We start from the raw sequence: 22014 nt of genomic DNA, 5'->3' as shown, positions 1-22014 counted from the left end.
CAGTCCTCCAAGAACATTTTATAACTTTTCTTACCAAAAACACATATCACTTGTTTCTTGCAGATTCCACAGCTTTCAAAATTTTTCATTTGACAATTTCCACATAGTTTCTTTTCCCCCTGTAAACTGTTAGTCTTTTAGTTACCTGTTCTATTCCCCTAAACAGTTATTAACTTGGCAACCCTAAATTTGCACTTCGAAGGGATGATTCTTAGGTAAAACAATGTAGAAAATTTTTACCTCAAAGGCATGGAGAAAGTGCAGGTTTTTACAAGAACGATATTAGAGCATGTTGCCTATTATCAGAGGTCAATTTTGTCAGAAGAACTATGTTTTAGATCTGAATATCTCCAAATCACATCTGGATGAACAAAGTATATATCTGCCAAAACTGGATTTGTTGCATTTTCCTCCAACTTGGTCTTGAGATTTCTCTGAAGAGTGGCACTGAACTCTAGCCCTACCCTGACAGGCTTATCAAAATAGGCACTCTCTAGGAGAGCCTAGACTGGTTCAAGTGTGCCAGGTAGATGAGATGTAGAGGGCAAATCATAGTAATTCACTACAGGATTTTACAAGGAATTACACAGATGAGCCTAGGAGAAAATTAAGAAGCTTGTTCTTAGGGACTTCCTTAGAAATTTTTTTGGGCAGTCCTTTTTCCATTGTCTTGGTTGTTTGCACAAGTAAGTGGCAACAGTTCTTTGGAAACAGCTGCATAGGGTTTCCTTATTGCAGAAGCACCCTAAGGGCAGGCTCAAAGGTCATTGTAATTTGTTGTTTGCCGTGGCGCTCCTGTAATTGGAAGGCCATAATTTGGAAGTCATTTGTTTCTTATTTTGCTCTAAGGTCCTCTTCAAATGTTCTGCTGTGACTCCTAGTTTAACTTAGTCCTGTAGCCTCTCATCCTGTCTTTTGTCTTTTTTTTTTTTTTTTTTTTTTTGGAGACGCCCACGTTGGAGTATCTTGGCTCAGTGCAACCCCCGCCTCCCACATTCTAGCAGTTCCGTCTCAGCCTCCTAAGTGGCTGAGATTACAGGTGTGTGCCACCACGTCCAACCAATTTTTATATTTTTAGTAGACACGGGGTTTCACCATGCTGGCCAGGCTGATCTCAAACTCCTGGGCTCAAGTGATCTGCCTTCCTCAGGTTCCCAAAGTTCTGGGATTATAGCAAAGAGCCACCATGCCTGGCCTGTCTTTTTTCTTTTTTATGAGCCTGCATCAAGTTGGGGCAAGCTGGAATGTCTTACCAAAAGGGCTTTCAAGTGAATTTTCAAATCAGTAACAGCTTCATATTTCTTTAGCATGCAGGTCTGGATGATAGACCACATACTTTGGATTGAAGAAACACTTTAGGAATGGCTTTCTGGAAGTCATATGCAATTTTGGGGGCTTAGCCTTGCCCATAAGTAGACACAGGTAGGGCTTGTTGGGTCACTGATACCATTCTCAGGAGAATACCATTCTGCCTCTTATATTCATTTTTGTACTTCCCCAGGGTCCCTTCAACAAAGTGTATTCATTGGTAGAGGTCAGTAATACCAGGTCATAGGTTCCAATTAAGACCATGAATTCTTCAGAAAAATTTTGGCGTTCTTTTCTGGATTTAGGAAATTCTTTGTGCTTTTGTCCAGGAAATATAAGTTTACTGGGTGATCATTTTGGAATTTTCAGGTGTTTTTATTTCATTTAAAAAAAAAAAGCTATTTAACTGCTTTTTCAGAGAAGAAAGGTAGTTCAGAGTTAGTAGACTGAATATCCAGTCAAAGTAGGATAGAGAAGAGCAGCAGTAGTCAGGTCAGTCTTATTGTCCTTGGTATATGAGGGTTATCTTGCATTTTTAGCTTTTCATTAGCTTTTTGCAATGATTTTTTTATAACAGCTATTTTTGAATCCTGTTGTTTCTTTACTTCTGAATGCCAGTTAAAAAGAGAATCCCATTCTCTCTAACTAATTGGGAGACTTTGGATTCAAGTATACTTGTTAGATGAATGGCATTGTTCTGGAACAGTCTTCATATGACCTTTATAATTCTAAATTATCTTTAATAAGATTTTGCCACTTGTTAAAGTATATGCAGTTTTTAGGCTTAATACTCATACATGTGAAAGTCAGGCATCGGTAGGAGGCTGAGTACTCAGCTCTTCAGAAATAAAGGATCCTATTTTGACATTGAGTCTTGGTTCTCCCAGAGCCAAGATAAACACCTAAGAAGGAGATGCCATGAGTTTGAGTCCTATAATGCTTCTACATTGTACCTCATTGCATGGACATTTTCTTGTGGCTGGTGGGCAACTTAATGTTAACTGTCCCATTTCCTGACCAGCTTATCTTCTCATGGTAGTCTTATTTTTTAGTGGTGGGTAGCGCTTAAGTGCCTCACCCATGTCCACCAGACAGGTTATGGCTTTGGCTCTGACATTCCACTGACCAACCTAGCCAATTATTTTCCAGTTTCTCTCTGACCCAGACACCTGAGGCCTCTCTTACCTGAGTGCACAAGAAAAATGAAGAATACAGAACCTACATAACTGCAAATTTTGAAAACTAGAGTTTATGCCCCCTACTGTAATAACCACTTAGTTTAACCACTGTCAGTAACCTTTAAAACTGCAGCTCTTGCCAGTGGCTCCTCAGCCACTGCAAATCCAAAAGTCAAGTGCCCTCTCACAGCACAGATTAACCCAAAACCACAGACATCAGGGAACTCAATGCAAAAGAAAGCAAAGCTTCAGACTTCAGAGGAACTTAACCATTTTCAGGGTTTCCTGAGGAAGACAGAAGACTCAAAAGGGGGCTCAGCAGCACCTTTTCTGTGTTCCTCAAGAGGTCTCTGGGTCATGGATCATCAGAAATCTCCTTTATGTCCCTTCATATGGCCGCCAGAACTGTCAAAAGACAAAACTACAACAAATTTAGTTCTAAATCTGATTGGCTTTTATTTGCAATTCTGAATCAGGACAGCCTCCAATCTAACAAAATAGAATAAAAGCTCCTATTGGGTAATGACAGAACCGTGAGTTTTATAAGGTGGAAACAAACAGAACAATAGGGGAGAAATTAGGTAACATAAGGTAACTTCAGATTACTTTTTTGTAAAAGTTAAAGTAAAGGGGACTTTATTGTTATGATGACTCCTGCTTTTGGGGAAAACTGGTCTGTTTGGGGATTTATCTCCTTATTTGGTCTGTTCTTACTAGGATGTAGTGCAAGGAGCTCAGTACAAACAATAGCCTTCCATAATTTTTATTCGGTGCACCCAACCTGGAGAGGTTTTTGGAAATAATCATTACAATTGGACCAATCAATAACAATGCAAAACAAAAACATTTTCTGGGATATTTGTCACAAAACAAAGATCAAGACTTTGAATAGGTCAAATAATGCTTTGTATGCTTTAAATTTTTAGCAAAGAATGTTATTAACAAATATGTGTGGTTATTTTTCACAATTAATGATTTTTTGAATTTATTTGGTTTCAAGGTGCTCTTTTAATGTTTTCTGTTATCAAATATCTGTATCAAATAAAGAGCAGTTTTACATTTTATTGAAGTTTATAATCTTGTCACAATATATTGATTTATAACCACAATAAACTAAGCATTTATTATTACATCTTTTTTAAAACAATTCTTTGAAACTTTGAACAGAACTGTATCACAGAAAAATGATTATTATTTATTGTTACGATCCCTCATTTTTTTCTTTAAATTGTTTTGTTGAGATATAATTGATACATCATGCAATTCATCCATTTAAAGTATACAAATCACTGTTTTTTAATATATTTACAGGGTTTTATAACCACTGTCAGAGTTTAATTTTAGAATATTTTCATCCCCCTCAAAGAAGCCCCGTATCTATTACCAGTAATCCCCATTTTCCTCTAGTACTCCTCCCATAACCCTAAATAACTACCTGTTTAAATTTGCCTATTCAAGATATTTTATGTGAATAGAATCTACAATATGCAGTCTTTTGTGGCTGGCTTATTTCACTTAGAATTTTTTCAAGGTTCATTCATAGTGTATGTAGCATGTATTAGGACTTCCTTTCATTTATTGCCAAATAATATTTCATTATATGGATATGACACTATCCCACTCATCATTTGATGGACATTTGGCTCGTTTCCACTTTTTGGCCATTATGTATGAATAATGCAGCTGTGAACATTTGTGTGCATGTTGTGTGAATGTATGCTTTCATTTCTCTTGCTTACCTACCCAGGAGTGGAATTACTGAACTATGTGTTAAATTCTGTGTTAACTTTTTTTTTTTTTTTTTTTTGAGACGGAGTTTTGCTCTTGTTACCCAGGCTGGAGTGCAATGGCGCGATCTCGGCTCACCGCAACCTCCGCCTCCTGGGTTCAGGCAATTCTCCTGCCTCAGCCTCCTGAGTAGCTGGGATTACAGGCACGCGCCACCATGCCCAGCTAATTTTTTGCATTTTTAGTAGAGACGGGGTTTCACCGTGTTGACCAGGATGGTCTCGATCTCTTGACCTTGTGATCCACCCGCCTCGGCCTCCCAAAGTGCTGGGATTACAGGCTTGAGCCACCGCGCCCGGCCTCTGTGTTAACTTTTTAGGTAACTGCCAAATTGTTTTCTAACGTAGCTGTACCACTTTACATTCCCATCAGCGATATATGAGGATTCTAGTTTCTCTATCTCCTCACCAATACTTGTTATTGTCTCTTTTATTATAGTCAATCTAATGGGTATAAAATCATTTTGATTTGTGCTGCTTCAGTGGCTAATGATGTTGAGTATCTTTTCATGTGCTTGTTGACCATTTGTGCATCTTTGGAGATGTGCCTATTCAAATTCCTTGCCCATTTTTAAATTGCAGTATTTGTCTTTTTATTGTTGAGCTGTAAGAATTCATATTTTTTTCTGAATACTAGGCCCTTATCAAATGCTTGATTTGCAAACATTTTCTCCCATTCTGAGTTGTCTTTTCATTTACTTTTAAAAAATTTTTAATTTTGTTGAAGTCCAATTTATCTATTTTTCTTTTGGTGCTTATGTTTTTGGCGTTATATTTAAGAAACCATTGCCTAGTTCAAGGTCAAAAACATTTGCTTTTATGTTTTCTTTAAGGGTTTTGTAGTTTTAGCTTTTATATTCAGGTCAGTGACCCATGTTGAGTTAATTTTTGTTAAATTTTTTATTAATCTTTCTAAAAATATTTCTAAAGTGTTGTGAAAAATACAGAATAACTTACAATTACAGGGGAGAATTTCTGAGAATTTTGCTTTCTCATTCCTGAATTCTGAAGATTAATACCTGCCAGGAATTTGGGGACACTAGCTTGTGCAGTTTTCTCTGCATGGTAGTAAAGGCGCTTAGGTAGTTTACTCTTTGAACAGATGGTGGCAGCAGAGCTTTAATGAATGTAAATTCTCATTTTTTTCCTAAACCTAGCGTTTTATAATTAAGAATCCTCCTTGTATTTGGACTGCCGTGTTTTTGGTAATAGGTTGTTAAGCACTAAGTTTAAAGTTCCTTTTAAGATTCTTTAAGAATTGTCTAGAACTTAGAATTTTAGAGGTTTGTTTTTGTTTTGGTTTGATTTTTCACCATGAGTTTATTCAGGCTTTTGTTTGTGACTCTAGTTTGTGGAGTATGGACATGATTTGCTTGAGGTCTTTAACCTGTAGACACAGTTTTTTTCAAATTGCTCTCATGTGTTTTACCCACTTTTTCATTATTCACTACTGCCTCATGATCTTCATAGAGAGATAAAATAATAGAGTAACAGCTAACATGTTTGTTAGTGTTAAAGCTATTCTCAAGCTTACTGCTGAAACAAGTTGGCAGATTTACATTCTGATTTTGAGGACAGATAATACAGAAGTTGGACACGTGAGCTTTTTCTTCAATAATAACAATTATTTTATATAATCTTGTGATTGGACCTCATATGTCTTTTTTAGATCCAAATGTTAAACAGTAAAATTATGTGACGCCAATATTCCTTGACAATTGTTTTCAAGATAGTAATAGAAATAACATTTATTGAGCACTTACTGTTTACTAGGCACTATGCTAAATGCCTTGTGTGCATTGTCTTTTACTTAAAATAGTTCTCAGAGGTAAGTACTATTTTTGCCCAGAGTTTCTAGAAGAGGGGCCTTAGAAAAGTTAAATCATTTTCCTGAGGTCATATTCGTAGATGAAGAGTGTCTGTGTCGTGTGTGTGTGTGTGTGTGTGTGTGTGTGTGTGTGTTTATAAGAAATTGTATCACACTTTTGTGTGTGTGTGTTTTACAGTTGATGGTATACTAGATGCATTATTCTGCATCTTTTTTTTTTTAATTCCATAGCCTGTTTTGAAGATGTATAGCTGTTGCTGCTACATATAAATATTTGGTCAATTTCTTTACTTAATGAGTAGATAATACTTTGTATTTGCTTAACTTAGCTGCTGGAAAACAGCATATCCTGGAATCTCACCAGATTTTAGCTTTACTTCATGTTTCCACTAGAGGGTGTATAAAATATTTGACTTAATTTTTTTTTCTCTTACTAAAGCTGTAATAGTAATGGAGTAATGTATTGCTTCTTGTTATAATGATCAGAAAGAAAAATTTTAATGAATATAACAAGCATAATATTCTCCCTTGTTTTGTTTTATTCTGCAGGTTACTCATTTTTGGATCCTATGACAGAGAGGCAAATGTTCATTGTACACTTGAATTAAGCAGTAGTGTTTGGGAAGAAAAACAAAGGAGCTCTATTAAGACGGTAAAATGGATTTGCAGTGATTTATATCTGTATAAAGGTCTATTTTATAAGTGTGCTTTTATTACTGTTTCTATATTCTTAGAGTTATTTTTGGTCATGTGCAAATAGTTATGAACAGTTCTTATTTATTTGTCTTGTTACAATACAACCTCAGTGATAAAGTAAATCACATGAAACTATAGTTAGTATTCATATTACCTGCATAAGAAACCTAGTCCAACTAGTTTTCCTTTTAGAACTTTTAAGATTGCTGCAGTTATGAAATTAGAAGGAAATAATTTTAACTAAACACTTTTGAAGATGTGAATTCAGAGTATTCATTATTCATTCATTGGACAGATATTTTATGAACACTTACTTTGTGCTGGGTACTGTTTTAGATGTGAGAGAAACTGTTCAAGACAAAAAAAAAAAAAACCCTATTCTGTGATACTAACATGAGGTAGAATTGTGATGTGGGGATTAATTAGAAGAGGGAGGAAGTGATCTACAATGGTAAACAAAAAAACTGAACAAAGCTATTCCCAAAGATTGACAAGTGCTATGAAGGGATATGACAGAGGAATTATAAGTTAGTCATTATAATTAGTGACTAACTTCAATGAAGAATTCCAACATAAAGACTGATTTAAACCTAGAGATTGTATTTATACAAAGAGAGCATCCTAAAGGACATTCTTTAGATCTGGTGATAATAGGACTCTAGAGAGATGACACTGGAGCAGGCTTACCAGAGAAAATAGAGGACACCCAGTTAAATCTGAATTTCAGGTAAACAATAATTATTTTTAGTAGAAGCATGTTCCCAGTAGTACAGGGTAATAGTCAAAATCCTGCTAAATCTTTATTGGACTACTATGTAGCATTTTTATGGAAATTCCTTTGACTTTTAAATTGTTTCTAATTTACTTATGTATTAATTGTGAACATCCTTATATAAACATTGGGCAGTTTGAAATTATTTTGAGAGAAATAGGGTAATTTGGATCAGAGTGGAGAGGTAGGGACAAGTAAAACTGGAAAGGGAGGGTGGTTGGCCCATAGAGTTTGGATTTATGAAAGCCGTGGGGAGCTGTTGAAGATTTTGAGCATGGTAATGACATGGTCAAAATAGAGGTTTCATGGGAAATTTCCCCTTTTTTTGGTGGCTGATCTTGCCCCAACTTTCTTTATGTTAGTATCTCAAACAATTTGAAGCAATTCCTCAGAAGAATGAAACAACTGGCATTAGAATTTATTCTGAAATACATAACTGCATGAAGAAGCATTATTGTTTTTGTCCAGCTAAATTTTTGGCTTTACTTTGAATTGTCATAACTTGCCATTGCTATTGGCATTTTCAATATCCTTTATTATATTTGCAAAGATATGAGATTAGATGGTTCTAATATTTTATAGCAAAGGTTGGTAAGACATTAATCTTTTCATTATTTTACTTCTTAATATGTCATAAGTAGTTTTGAGGAAAGAATTCTAGGTTATTAATTAGATCTGATGTTGAAAATGTCAGCAACAGTGTCTACAGGCATTAAATTACCTATGTCTGAATTTAATATTCCTAGGGAGGAGAATTAGCATGTTCTTTAAGACAACATAAAACATCAGGGAGTAGATTTTGATAATTTGTAATATATTACAAGTATGGGTAGAAAATAGAACATTGTTAAAAAAACAATTATGCTAAATTATTTGATGAGTTTAGGATGCTCTCTTTGTATAAATACAATCTCTAGGTTTAAATCAGTCTTTATGTTGGAATTCTTCATTGAAGTTAGTCACTAATTATAATGAATATGCAGAATAAAAGAAACTTAATTCCTGCCATACTTTAAATGTGCCTTGAGTTTTTAAAGGAGCATAACACTGTAATTGAAGAACATGGCTTCCTCCTTCATCTTTCTTAGCATGGGTTTTTTGCTCTCATGGTTGCAAGATGTCTAAGACACCCTTAGGATTTTACCTTTCAAGAAAAGGGGTGTGGTCTAAAGCTGGCCAAAAGCACATGTCAGCCATGTCCTTTTTAAAACTTTCCTGGAATTTCCTCCCAGGGATTTCTACTAACATCTCACTGACCAGAAATGAGTCATATGGCTTCCTCAGCAGCAAGGAAGTACACTATGAGAAGCCATTTTAACTTTTCTGCCTTTGTAGAAGGAGAATGCAAGGGAAAAACAGGAGTTATGACTGACTTTCATGTAGCCAGTCCACAAGAAAACAACTCAAATCTATTTGATGACCTTTTCATTTTTTATTTTTTTAGAGACAGGGTCTTGCCCTGTCACCCAGGTTAGAGTGCAGCAGCACAATAATGGCTCACTGCAGCCTCCAACTCCTGGGATCAAGTAATCCTCCCACCTCAACTTCCACCTCTGGAGTAGCTGGGACTGCAGGTGTATGCCATTACACTCATCTTTTATTTATTTTTATTTATTTATTTATTTTTGGGTAGAGACAGGGTGTTGCTGTGTTGCCCAAGCTGGTCTTGAGCTCCTGTCCTCAAGCAGTCCTCCCCCGCCAGCCTTCCAAGGTTCTGGGTATAAAGGAACTAGCCATCACACCTGGCCATGACTTTTTTTTTTTTTTAATTGCATTTTAGGTTTTGGGGTACATGTGAAAAACATGCAAGATTGTTGCATAGGTACACACATGGCAGTGTGATGTGCTGCCTTCCTCCCCATCACCTATATCTGGCATTTCTCCCCATGATATCTCTCCCCAGCTCCCCACCCCCCACTGTCCCTCCCTTATTTCCCCCCTACAGACCCCAGTGTGTGATGCTCCCCTCCCTGTGTCCATGTGTTCTCATTGTTCAACACCCACCTATGAATGAGAACATGCAGTGTTTGATTTTCTGTTCTTGTGTCAGTTTGCTGAGAATGATGGTTTCCAGGTTCATCCATGTCCCTACAAAGGACATGAACTGATCGTTTTTGATGGCTGTATAGTATTCCATGGTGTATATGTGTCACATTTTCCCTGTCCAGTCTATCGTCGATGGGCATTTGGGTTGGTTCCAGGTCTTTGCTATTGTAAACAGTGCTGCAATGAACATTCGTGTGCATGTGTCCTTATAATAGAACGATTTATAATCCTTTGGATATATACCCAGTAATGGGGTTGCCGAGTCAAATGGAATTTCTATTTCTATGTCCTTGAGGAATCGCCACACTGTCTACCACAATGATTGAACCTGGCCATGACTTTTTAAGGGAATTTTTTATAAATTGGGATATAAGGGAGAAATTGCAGAGTAATTTAGCAAATAGCCTGCATAAAGCCTATTTTAGAAATACGTTATTAGAAACCCAAGAAAAGTTTGGAGCAAGCACAGAGCAGTGCCCTGCTTAGCTCATACATACAATAAAAGAGCTTGTAGAGTAAATGAGGTGCCTTATGATTGTTCATTTTTGAACAATCATATTTGAAAATTGTTCATATTTGAAAATAATGAAGATTTATCATGAGAATCCTATAAACCAAGATAGCTGAGATACAAGTAAATTAGATATTAGACTTAAACAAAAATTAGAGATGACAGAGTAAATATTAAAAATTTCTTTACCACACCAGAAAAAGACAATTCAATTTGTGATTTATTTCAGTCTATTGCAGTATTCAGGTTTGGTGATCATAGTTTGCTTAACTTTCACTAAGAAAGAAATTTAAGGAGTTTTCAGATTTTAAAAAGTTTCAGGCCATGATATTTTAGTAGTCAACTATAAAATCTATCTATAAATGTCTGTAGAATATATAGTGCTTACAAATAAAATTCACGATAAATTAATCTGACATATATTAAGACACATATGAATCATTATTGTGTGCCTTGTTAGCCACACAGACCATATAAATGCCACATTAGCACACATTATTTGAAAGAGAGAGATCCTGAGTTTTACCTTCCCAGAATTTGAGTTTCCTTGCCACTGACCACTCACTTGCTTTACCCCTGGTTCCAGACAGGTAATAAATTATTTTTTTTGTTTTTGTTTTTGAGACAGTCTAGCTCTGTCACCCAGGCTGGCGTGCAGTGGTGCAGTCTCGGCTCACTGTAACCTCCACCTCCTGGGTTCAAGCAATTCTCCTGCCTCAGCCTCCCAAGTAGCTGGGACTACAGGCATGCACCACTACACCCGGCTAATTTTTGTATTTTTAGTAGAGACAGAGTTTCACCATGTTGGCCAGGCTGGTCTCGAACTCCAGGTCTCTGGTGACCCACCCTCAACCTCCCAAAGTGCTGGAATTACAGGCATGAGCCACCACGCCCAGCCTCAGACAAAAAATAGATTATTAATAAAAGTTTTGTTCTCTTTCCTCCTGTCTTCCTATTTTAGCTAGTCTGCCTGTGCCCTCTGTATCTACTTTTAATCATTTGTCCACCCTGACGCACTTGATTCTTCTCATAGATTGTTCTATTCCAACTCTATTCCTTCAACTTGGGATGTTTGAGGCCATTGGGTAGCAGAGAAGGCACCATGAAAATGGGCTCTGGAACCTCTGAATCTGGGAATTCTGAGGTAAAGGAAAAGGTAGTAGGGGCTACTACAAACACCCACCTATTCTTTCATTCTGAATAAAAGAATGTAAGGAATTCTGGTTTTAGAAACAAGCTTTTATGTACATTTTCTGATACTAACCTGACTCTCCATTTTCCTTCAACCTACCACCCTCTGCCTTCATATACTTGATAGCAATTGTCTTTCATAAGAGACCAAGTATTTCCTTCTGCAAGTAGAGACACGAGGTTGAAAACCCAAACAATATTGGTATATAAATGTGTCACTATCAGAAAGGAAGGATGAATATGAATTTTTTCCTGTTTTGAAATGGAGGGGAAATTCTAAAAGAAGCTTTTGGGTCTCTTAATTTAGAACAGATGGGCAGAAGAGAGTATAATCATTTGTCGGTATAAATAAAAGAGTAGAAGTACTTCATACCTTTTGTACCCCAGTATGCAGGTTCCAGAGGGAACTGCGGTTAAAGGCATTAGGAGATGACATTCTACTTCAGATCTACCTGAAAAACGAGGAATAATGAATCCCTGAAAAGCACTCAGCTAATGGGGAGAATCCATAAGTGACATATTGGAGCTCTTAATCAGAACAGTATATTCTTTTAGAGTGTTATGTGGTATTAACTGGCAACTGTTATAAGTAGGGCTTTAGATAAGGTCCTCCTTATCTAAAATTGTAAAGTCTGAAGAATTCACCTCCTAGATTTCGGATGTTTTCTTTCTGTTTGACTTGAGTGGTATTTTTTTCTTCTCTAGAAAAGAAAGCTATTGTTTTCTCATCAAAGCCTAATTTTTCTCAAGAATCCGATTTGGAAAGGTAAATAATTGATATCAGGCTCCCATCAATTTTTAAACACACCCATACAATTAAAGAGATGAGGAGATGATACCTATTTTCTAAGAACCACTGCCAGGGTAAGAAACAAGATATGCAAACAAAATATCTAAATATGTAGCACTTTAGAATCTATGAAATACTTTTCCCATATACAAAGAGCCAAAATCTTCTGACTATAGGATCTATACCTGTTTGATTAAATCTCACTACCTCTAACAAAAACTAGACTATGAATGTTGTTGTAATAATTAGTAGTGATAATTGAATCATTTTAGAACAGACTTCAGGAGAGATCTGAAATTATGGGGAGATGGGATTTGAATACAAGGGGCTTCAAAATACCCTCACCCATGTTCACTTGCCTAAGATTAAGCCTGATTCAGACACAGTCTGGCTTCTTATAGAGCCCAGTGAGTCTTCGTTTACTTCCAAAGTAATTATTAGGGCAATTGAATACAGTAAAGACTTAGTGTAAAGGAAAAAATAATCAGTTGGGAGAAAAAACAGCATTTAGGGAAATCATTCCTATCTAATATGAAGATGGTAAATGAGCATACAGAAGAAATGATAACAGCAAATGCATTTTGAACTTTCCGAAAGCTTTTGAAGAAGATCCATACCAAAGTTTCCTGGAACATCTAATTCCTAGGAGAATATTTTGTTACAAGTAGATCTGGCTTAAAGATGTGGGAAACAGGATAAGGATGACCAGGTATAGTATCCTGAATGCTTGAGTCCAAGACTTTGATAAATTTTCATAAATGATTTAAAACAGCACTAACAGAAATATAGTATGTGGCACTTATGTAATTTTTGATTTTCTAGTGGACACTGTAAAAAACAAAAATAAGCAGGTGAAATTAATTTTAGTAATGTTTTATTTGACCCATATATATCTCAAACCTGGTCATTTTGACATGTAATCAACATAAAAATCAATGAGATATTTTACATCCTTATAAAAAGTCTTTGAAATCTGGTATATATTTTACAGTTACAGCATAGGTTGAATTTCAGCTACATTCCAGGTGCTCCGAAGCTGCATGTGACTAGTGGGTACCATATTGGACAGCACAGATCTCGAAGAAGGAATGTACAGTATAATCTTTAGATTTACACATAGCACTAAGCTAAGAAGCACCAAGTTAAGAGGTAGAATATGAAGGAAGAGCTCTCAGGACAAGTATGTAAGAAAGAAATCCAAACTATACTTATATGAGATCTAGGATTCTTAAAGAAATAGGTAATATGTCACTGTGCTTCCAAAACAAGGAATTTGACTTTTCATGAGAAATGTCACAAAACGAAATCTTTTTATACACTTATTTTAAAACTATGAAATTCTCTGGGAATAAATTATTTGTGCATTTATGGTTGCTATAATACAAGGATTTTAAAACAGAACTGGATAGGGTGAGGACAAATAATTAAAATTAACACGGAAATGAGATAGCCATATAAAGATAAATGGATGGGAAAAAAATTAGTGTTCTTCAGCTGAAAAGACAAAGATGGGTGAGTGACTAATGGAAGCATATAAATACAAAAAGTAAACAGGAGGATAATCAGCAAATTTACTGGAACTAAATCTGTGGTATAATAAAGATAAATGTCATGTCGTGATGATAATCAGATGATTTATGCTGAAAGAATACCTAAAAGGTCTTACATAATCCAGCATGCTAGGCACTTGCTAGTAGACTTCACAGAGACACAAATATGCTATATTGTTTTTAGGCTATGTATCCTGCACCTAGTAGAATTTCTGACATGTTGCAGTTTAGTGAATTTCCTGGGAGGAAAAGGGGAGGATCAGTGAACTTTTGAGATACAAATCTGATTCTGTCAGTTGCCTGCCTCTGTGGTTTCTGATTGCATATTATAGGATGATAAATTCCAGTCCTCGCAGGCCTGGTCCCTATGTATTTCTCCAGCCCTCCTTTCTCCCCTGCCATTCTCCAATTTAACCATGCTGGCTGTCTTTCACTCCTCCATACTTGCCATACTCTCTGTCTACTACACAGCCATGGTACATGTGCCCCCTTCCCCCAGCTCATTTCTGCCCATACAAAGCTGTGGTTAACTCATTCATCTGATCTCTGCTTGTGTTTGACCTTAGCTTGTTTGCCCTCAGATACATTTTTCTGCCCTTCACTGCTATATGCTGTGAGAGGGCTGACCTTAGCAGACTGTATTTCAGCTGGATTTGACCAATGTAAAGCACTGATGGGAATGGGAGTGAACTGGGAAAGCCAGAGTTTTCTTCTTTCCCTTTGCATTGGACAGTGTATCTGACAGCCATTCTTTCTCCTTCGTGGCTTCATGCTTCTGACAGGACAGGCCCACCATACTTCCAGCTTCTACTTGATACTCTAGCCCCTGGCCTCTAGTAATACCACCTCTTCTTCCTCACCCTTCTTCCTTCCAGCCAAAGATTGATAGTAACTTCTTACTATTACTAATATCTGCGTTTACTCAATGTCTCCTGTTTGGTACTCAGCTATTCTGTCACCAAGTAGCCATCCTCTGTTTTAAAGGTCTTTCTTATTAAATACTCAGTTTTGTGTTCTCTTAGAACCTATTAATAAAACACTAATAATCATTTCCTCTGGGAAACCTTTCCTAACCATCATGAAACTCCTTGGTAATGCTTATCACACTTGGGATTTCACATTTATATTTCTATGATAATGTTATCAGTATTGTCTCCAGCAATATCTTCCATATCAGCAGGTACTATGATGTTTTGCTCTTAGCACATGGCATTCAGTTGGTTAGGAAAGGTTTTTGTATGACTTTGTTAGGAAATGTTTTTGGTATGACTAAGGCTGGCTGCCTGACCAAGAGCCTTTATTCAACCACAACCCTTTTTCTTCCAGACCTTCAGAGTTTTAGCATGACTTTTAGTCACATTTCTATTTCCTTTCCATCTTCAAGGCTATTCCTTGTATGTTTTAACCAAATAAAAATGTTTAGGGTAAGGAAGTCCACAAAATGAGAGCTTTACTGCTCAATATTAATTTTGTGAAAAGCCTGATTTTTAGAGTGAGGATTTTGGTTTACAGATGTGGCGTATAAATTATTTCTGACATTATTGAAAACATCAAAAATATTTCTTACTCTATGTGTATAGTTTAATGTAGCCTAAATAAAATGATGAGGTATAATCTAAAATTTTACATGCCTTACTTCCCTTTCAGTTTTGGAGAGTTTAGAAGTCTTGCCGAATGAAATTCAGTGCATCTACAAAGTCCACCTCTGTCGTGTATTGTTGAATGTACATATAAAGAGTATAAAAGAGCTTCTTAAACAACTGTGATTTCAGATACTCAAGAGTATCTGAGACAGACAAACTTATAAATACGTTAAGCCAGATGCCTCAGAGTTAGCATTTTGGTGTTTTTTTTAAGGCCAGATGCCTTGCAGATAACATTTTGGTGCTCCTGTTTAACCATTTGCCATTTACAGTCTTAATCTTATCAAAAGGAAGAGAAAGATTAAAGCAAATAAAGCTTTTTTCAAAATGTCAGTTTTTATGAAAACCCAGGTTTAGTTCAATTTGATAATACTTGTGAATACAGTAGGGACTCAATGAAATTTTAGCCATCTATAATGTTCTATAGTTTGGCTTCTTTAAATAAACTAAATGCCTTCAAGCTTTAATAGTAAATCCTATGTAACATTTCTACTCTTAAAGTTCATCTTGATTAAAAATGAGGATGTAGTTCTCTGTCTTAGGTTTTCTAAGTATGTTTATATGATTTTAAGATGCTGGGAAAAGAATAGGAAGTTATGTCAAAATATACAAACATAAACTCTCCAATCAAATTAATGGTAAGCACTGTGAATATGAAAACAAGAAACTGAATATGAGGTGTAAGGCATTGTATCATCTTTCCCTTCAATGAAATAAGTAGTAAGGAAATAAGATCATCAGTGCTATGAGTATCGGTAGTACTGTGAGGTTCCAATGAGGGAGAAGTAACATTCTTTGGGAAAACTAGAAAATATATTAAGGAGGTAACATTTGAACCAAACCTCATATTATATATAGGATTTTGAGATGGCAGAGAGGCCATTTCAAAATGAGGACATAGCAAAATTCCCAGCTAAGAGTAAGACTATTTGAATATCGTTGGGATAGAGTCAGTTGTTCAAGTTGGCTAAACAATATGGCAGCATAGGAAGTTATGCAAAACAAAAATAAAAAGGTTGAACCACATTACAGAGTACTTTAAATACCACTTTGGGAAGTTTGACTGTTACTTTCCAAGACTGTTGGGCCTCTGGAGGCTTTTAGAATGAAAATGTTATCAGAATCTTTCTTCACGCAAACTTAGAGCTGGATTTCAGTCTCAGCTAGGCCACTTTTTCCAGCATGACCTTACTCAGAGTCCCTAAACCCGTTTCATCCACAAGTACTTTATTCTATAAAATGAGACTGATGTTTCATATGGTTGTATGAAGGTTAAATGAGATTCTATATATTAAAATGTCTAGCACAATATTTAGCACATAATAGTCAATAATATGTTTATTGAACCTGGCAGCAATGGATAAAATCAAGGATGATTTGATAGCATAAAGACCTGAAAAGTAGAGGTGAGGGGTAATGAAAGTCTGAACCAGAAAGGTGGCAGTGGAAATGGAAAATAGAGTCTGTGTGGCTTGGATACCACAGGGAATGGAGGAGGTTTTGGAGTGAGCAAGGAAGCCAGAAAGATGAGCTATAAGGAGGGAGAAGGAAAGGAGAAAGAGGATCTCATTCTGTACAAGCTGTTATCAAAGGTCAGTGTAGAGATGGAATGTTTTTCATGTGGTGCTTTGATCTATGGTTTTTTAAAAAAAAAAAAATTACTGCTGTGATTTCACCTTCTAGTATCTTAACTAGTAAGTTGAATGCTTTATTTGAGGTTTATGCTATGTTTTTAAGATCTCTTTTTTTCATATAGGATAAAGAACAGCAAAGTAGTTTCACAGTATTGTAGTAAGAATCTAAATATTTTGAAAGAGCAAGTTAAAGGAGGTAACATTCATAAAACTTAAACATTATTTTCAGGTTCCGTTTCTCAGAATCCTGCAGTTTACTCTAATTCAACTAAAATTGATTCACACAGTCTATACAGTCTCACTAGCTAAAACATCCTTTTCAAGGCACAGTAGCACCTTCCTATAAAAATCCACTTAGCCAAGTAGCTGATTTTCTGAGTCATACACAGATGCAAAACTAAGAGATAAACACTTTCCTAAAGTATTAGAGAGATGTAATGAGAGATCTTGCAGTAGTATTCAGCTCCCTGTCCACATATATTCAGTCCAGTGATAATTAGCAATTACAAGTTTCCACAATTTTTCTGTGTCAGTCTTAGTTTTAAGATTTTACATGCATTAAACATTTAATCCTCATTGAACAATACCATGATAATAGGCACTATTATTATCTCTGTTTTATATATGAGAAAATTAAGATGCAAAGACAGAAGTAATTTATCGATATCACCCAGGTAGATGGCAGTCAAGACAGTCTGCAAACCCAGGCAGTATGACCCCACTGCTGATGTTCTTAACTAGTACTATATCATTTCCACAAATGGTGTCCTATATACCTGGGTTGAAATCTAGCTTTTTTCACTCTAGCTTTATGACTATGAGCAAGGTATTTCATAATCTCTACAGTAGAGGTATTAGTAACTGCCTTACAGGGTATAAAGGGTTAAATGTATGAAAAATACTTAGCATAATACCTGGCACATAATATTATAATTGAACTTGACCTATTTTGCTCCTATGGTTTTTGGTGCATATATTTTGTATGTCCTTACAAATCCCCTACTCCCAGTCCCTTTTATTTTATTTATTTATTTTTTCTTGAACAAGTTTATAAGACCCTTTTAAATCCTTCCTGTAACAAGGTGAGGAGAGCAGGGAGAGTATCCTTCTCAATCACAAGATAGTGTTATTGTTGTTTTTTAAGATAATGTTCTCAAATAATGACTTGAGGATATCAGCAAGTTTATTAGGGGCTGTTGTAAGGAGGATGGAGATCAATAGCTGCTGCCCATCTCAACAGATTAAAACATGGACAAACATTTAAATTTCAGGAATGTGTAAGATAAGAAATTAAGAACTTTTTAGGAATAAAGAATCTTAATGTCATAGCATGGACATTAGTGCTTGTAGATAATTATAGTTAATAACGAAGTTTTCAAACATTTAGGAAGTAGTTCATGATACTTCACTGTTTGAGATGTCTAGCTTTCACCTGTTTGCATTTTTGCTATAAATGTGAAGTTCAGGCCAGGCGCGGTGGCTCAAGCCTGTAATCCCAGCACTTTGGGAGGCCGAGGTGGGTGGATCACGAGGTCAAGAGATCGAGACCATCCTGGTCAACATGGTGAAACCCCGTCTCTACTAAAAATACAAAAAATTAGCCGGGCATGGTGGCACGTGTCTGTAGTCCCAGCTACTCAGGAGGCTGAGGCAGGAGAATTGCCTGAACCCAGGAGGCGGAGGTTGCGGTGAGCCAAGATCGTGCCATTGCACTCCAGCCTGGGTAACAAGAGCGAAACTCCGTCTCAAAAAAAAAAAAAAATGTGAAGTTCTATAATATACTAATTGAAGGTACTTTAAAAGGAATAAGCTAAAGTAAAACTAGGTTAAAATTTTTGTTTTTGCCTTCAAACACGTAAGTGGAAAGGAGTGGCAATAGCGATGCTTAATTCATATGTCCTATTAAACCCGTCTTGGTAGTATTTTCATAAGTTATGTATTTCTCAAAAATATTGAACAGGTGTAGAGTTTAAAGCTGGTTTGACAGCTGTGTTTCCCATTTGTAAGCATGTTGGTTTACCCTGGTATTGGATTGTACTAGAGAAATAGATGGTTATATTTGAAAGTTGTTTATGTGTAAACAATATGCCTTATGTTGGAAGAGATAAGGATGTTTTGTTAATCACTGTAAATAAGAGTACTTCTGGATAATTGGTTATTTTATTTTAAGGTTATCTAGTAATTGTTAGAGCATGGGCAGATGACTTTTTTCCTAGATGAATGGTGTGTAAATTATCTTTTATAAGTTGATCAATAATGAGAATGTTGTCAGAAGTAGGAAGCCAGTAAGCAAAAGGGATTATCATGAAGCAGATTTTAAATTTTCATGGTGACATACTCATTTGTGAAATTTGTAGAAACGTGCATATTTTACCAAAATCAACCTGTATAAGATAAAAATTATATATATACATGTATGTTTAGAAATTAGTATCGGCAGTTTTTCCTCATTTAAAAAAAAATAGAAAGCTATAAAGAAGACTACAAAAGTCAACCATAATTCCACTGCTTGGAGAGACCACTGTTAACCTTTTAGGCAAACTTGGTAAACATACGCAAACACCCATTATTCACATACAAAATATGCTTGTGTGTTCTTAAAATATAAGTAGCCAATAGGCAATAGTTTACTATTGATATAAGTAATCCATTGGTCAAAGATTATGCAAAGATAAAAGGCTATTGGTTCATATTTCAGAATTACATTCCAGCTGGAATAAAGTCTATAGATTAGATGATAGTATTATCCCAATGTTAACTTTCTGACTCTGATAATCGTACTGTGGTTATGTGAGAGAATGTCTTTGTTAGGAAATACGTGCTTAAGTATTTAGAGGTTAAGGATATCATTTGTCTAATTTATTTTCAAATGGCTCAGAAAAATAATATGCAAAGAGAAACAAATGTGGCAAAATGTTAACAATTGGAAAATCTGGGTTTAGGATAAATGGGAATTCTTTACTGGAATTCTTTACTAGTTTTGCAATTTTTCTGTAAGGTTGAAATTATTTCAAGATTAAAAAGTTATTTTTTTAAAAAAGAAACCTTATTTATTAAAAAAAAAACTTTTTAAAAAAAAAAAAAACTATCTGTACCTAAGGCTCTTACACTTCCTTAGTAAGATGTAAATCACCTGCAGAAATAGAGTGATACTATATGAGGCTGAAGCCTGACCTGGTGATTCATTTTTAAAATAAGAGCTGTTTCTGTTTGACAAAGGAATTAAAAAGGGCAAGAAGGTTCTACTGTATTGTTCACCTAACAACCTAGGCCTCTGCATATTTTTCTGAACTTTTTATTTCACTGGAATGGTCGTATAAAATTTTATTTCCAATCAAAACATCAATCATATTTTAAAAGAGAAAATAAGAAACCTAAGTATATTGCAAGATAATCATTAAAATGTAATTATTTTCCTAACAGCCTTTTGAACCTGAGCAGAGGACCGTTTTTATTCCTTAGATCTCTTAGATTGGTTGTATTTATATAATGGAGTTTACTTTTTCATATTATACTTTTAGATCTTTCTTTTCTCTTAGATGAAATAACCAATGGATGCAGTCCTAATTTACTACCCAGTTGCTTTAGAAACCAAGTTATCAAATGGCTAAGCTGGCATTCCATTTTGATGATTGAGGGGAGTCATTTGTATTTTCATCCAGAAGGAAATCTTCCTAAGGGGAGATAACAGAAGTACCTGTACCTAGATTGCGCCAGATGTTTATGCCCATAGTTTCATTTAATGTTGACAACAACCCAGTATGGTAGATATCGGGTGTCACTGTTTTATGATTAAGACTCACAGGGCTAAATCACTTGCCTGAGTTGACAAAACTAGTAAATGTTAGAGCCAGAACACAAACCCAACTCTTAGAACAAAGCCATGCAAGGTGACATTGAAGTTTTTCTTCAACGAATAATTTTAAATCTGCCTTAGTTCTCAGGAGAGGCCGACTTCAGCAGCTTCTTATCTATCCATTAAATGTTAATTTGTGAAAATTTAGGCATTATTCAAGTTGAGCATTCCAAATCCAGATACCTGAAACACTCTGAAATCTGAAATTTTTTATCACTGACATGACACTCAAAGGAAATGCTCATTTTCAGATTTTAGATTTCCAGATTTGGGATCTTTAACTTGTGAGATAATTTAGGATTCATTCCTTATACTATTCACATGTACCCCCCTCCTTATTTTTTTTGAGACAGAGTCTTGCTCTGTTGTCCAGGCTGGAGTGCAGTGGTGCAATGTCAGTTCACTGCAACTTCTGCCTCCTGGGTTCAAGCAATTCTCATGTCTCAGCCTCCTGAGTAGCTGGGATTAGAGACGCATACCACGATGCCTGGCTAATTACAGTATTTTTAGTAGAGATGGGATTTCACTATGTTGGCCAGGCTGGTCTCAAACTCCTGACCTCAGGTGATCCGCCCACCTCAGCCTCCCAAAGGGCTGGGATTACAGGCATGAGCCACCGCACCTGGCCGAGAATATTTTTAAAATATATAGTTGACACCCTATATCTCAGGGTTCTGCATCTTTGTATTCTGTCAGCAGCAGATGGAAAATACAGTATTTGTGGGATATAGAATCCACAGACATGGATGTTTTATATCTATGAGTTCCATAGGACTGACTCTAGGACTTGAGCACCAGCAGATTTTGACGTCCACGGGGTCCTGGAATCAATTCTTTACAGATACTGCGTTAGTATATTTTCACACTGCTGATAAAGATGTACCTGAAACTGGGAACAAAAAGAGATTTAATTGGACTTACAAGTTCCACATGGCTGGGGAGTCCTCAAAATCATGGCAAGAGGTGAAAGGCATTTCTTACATGGTGGTAGCAAGAGAAAAATGAGGAATAAGCAAAAGCAGAAGCCCCCGTTAAACCCATCAGATATCCTTAGACAATTCACTGTCATGAGAATGGCATGGGAAAGACTAGCCCCTGTGATTCAATTACCTCCCCCTGGGTCCCTCCCACAACACATGGAAATTCTTGGAGATGCAATTCAAGATGAGAATTGGGTGGAGACAGTGCCAAACTATATCATTTGCCACTGGCCCCTCCAAATCC

At 36.0% G+C, this 22014-nt stretch overlaps 1 protein-coding gene across 1 annotated transcript in view; it reads left to right on the top strand.

The window, feature by feature from the left end:
• PDZD8 (PDZ domain containing 8) overlaps nt 1-22014 on the top strand; it is a 107042-nt gene that overhangs the window by 53613 nt on the left and 31415 nt on the right. The window contains exon 3 of the mRNA XM_032281775.1: nt 6651-6753. Within this exon, the coding sequence (XP_032137666.1) occupies nt 6651-6753 (103 nt within the window). The remainder of the gene's footprint in view (nt 1-6650; nt 6754-22014) is intronic.

This window comes from Sapajus apella, unplaced genomic scaffold (assembly GCF_009761245.1).
Source record: "Sapajus apella isolate SASKATOON/1434 unplaced genomic scaffold, GSC_monkey_1.0 scaffold13, whole genome shotgun sequence".
Lineage (NCBI taxonomy): Eukaryota > Metazoa > Chordata > Mammalia > Primates > Cebidae > Sapajus > Sapajus apella.
The sequence above is the reverse complement of the archived record's forward strand: the minus strand, read 5'-3'. Positions and strand labels throughout refer to the sequence as shown.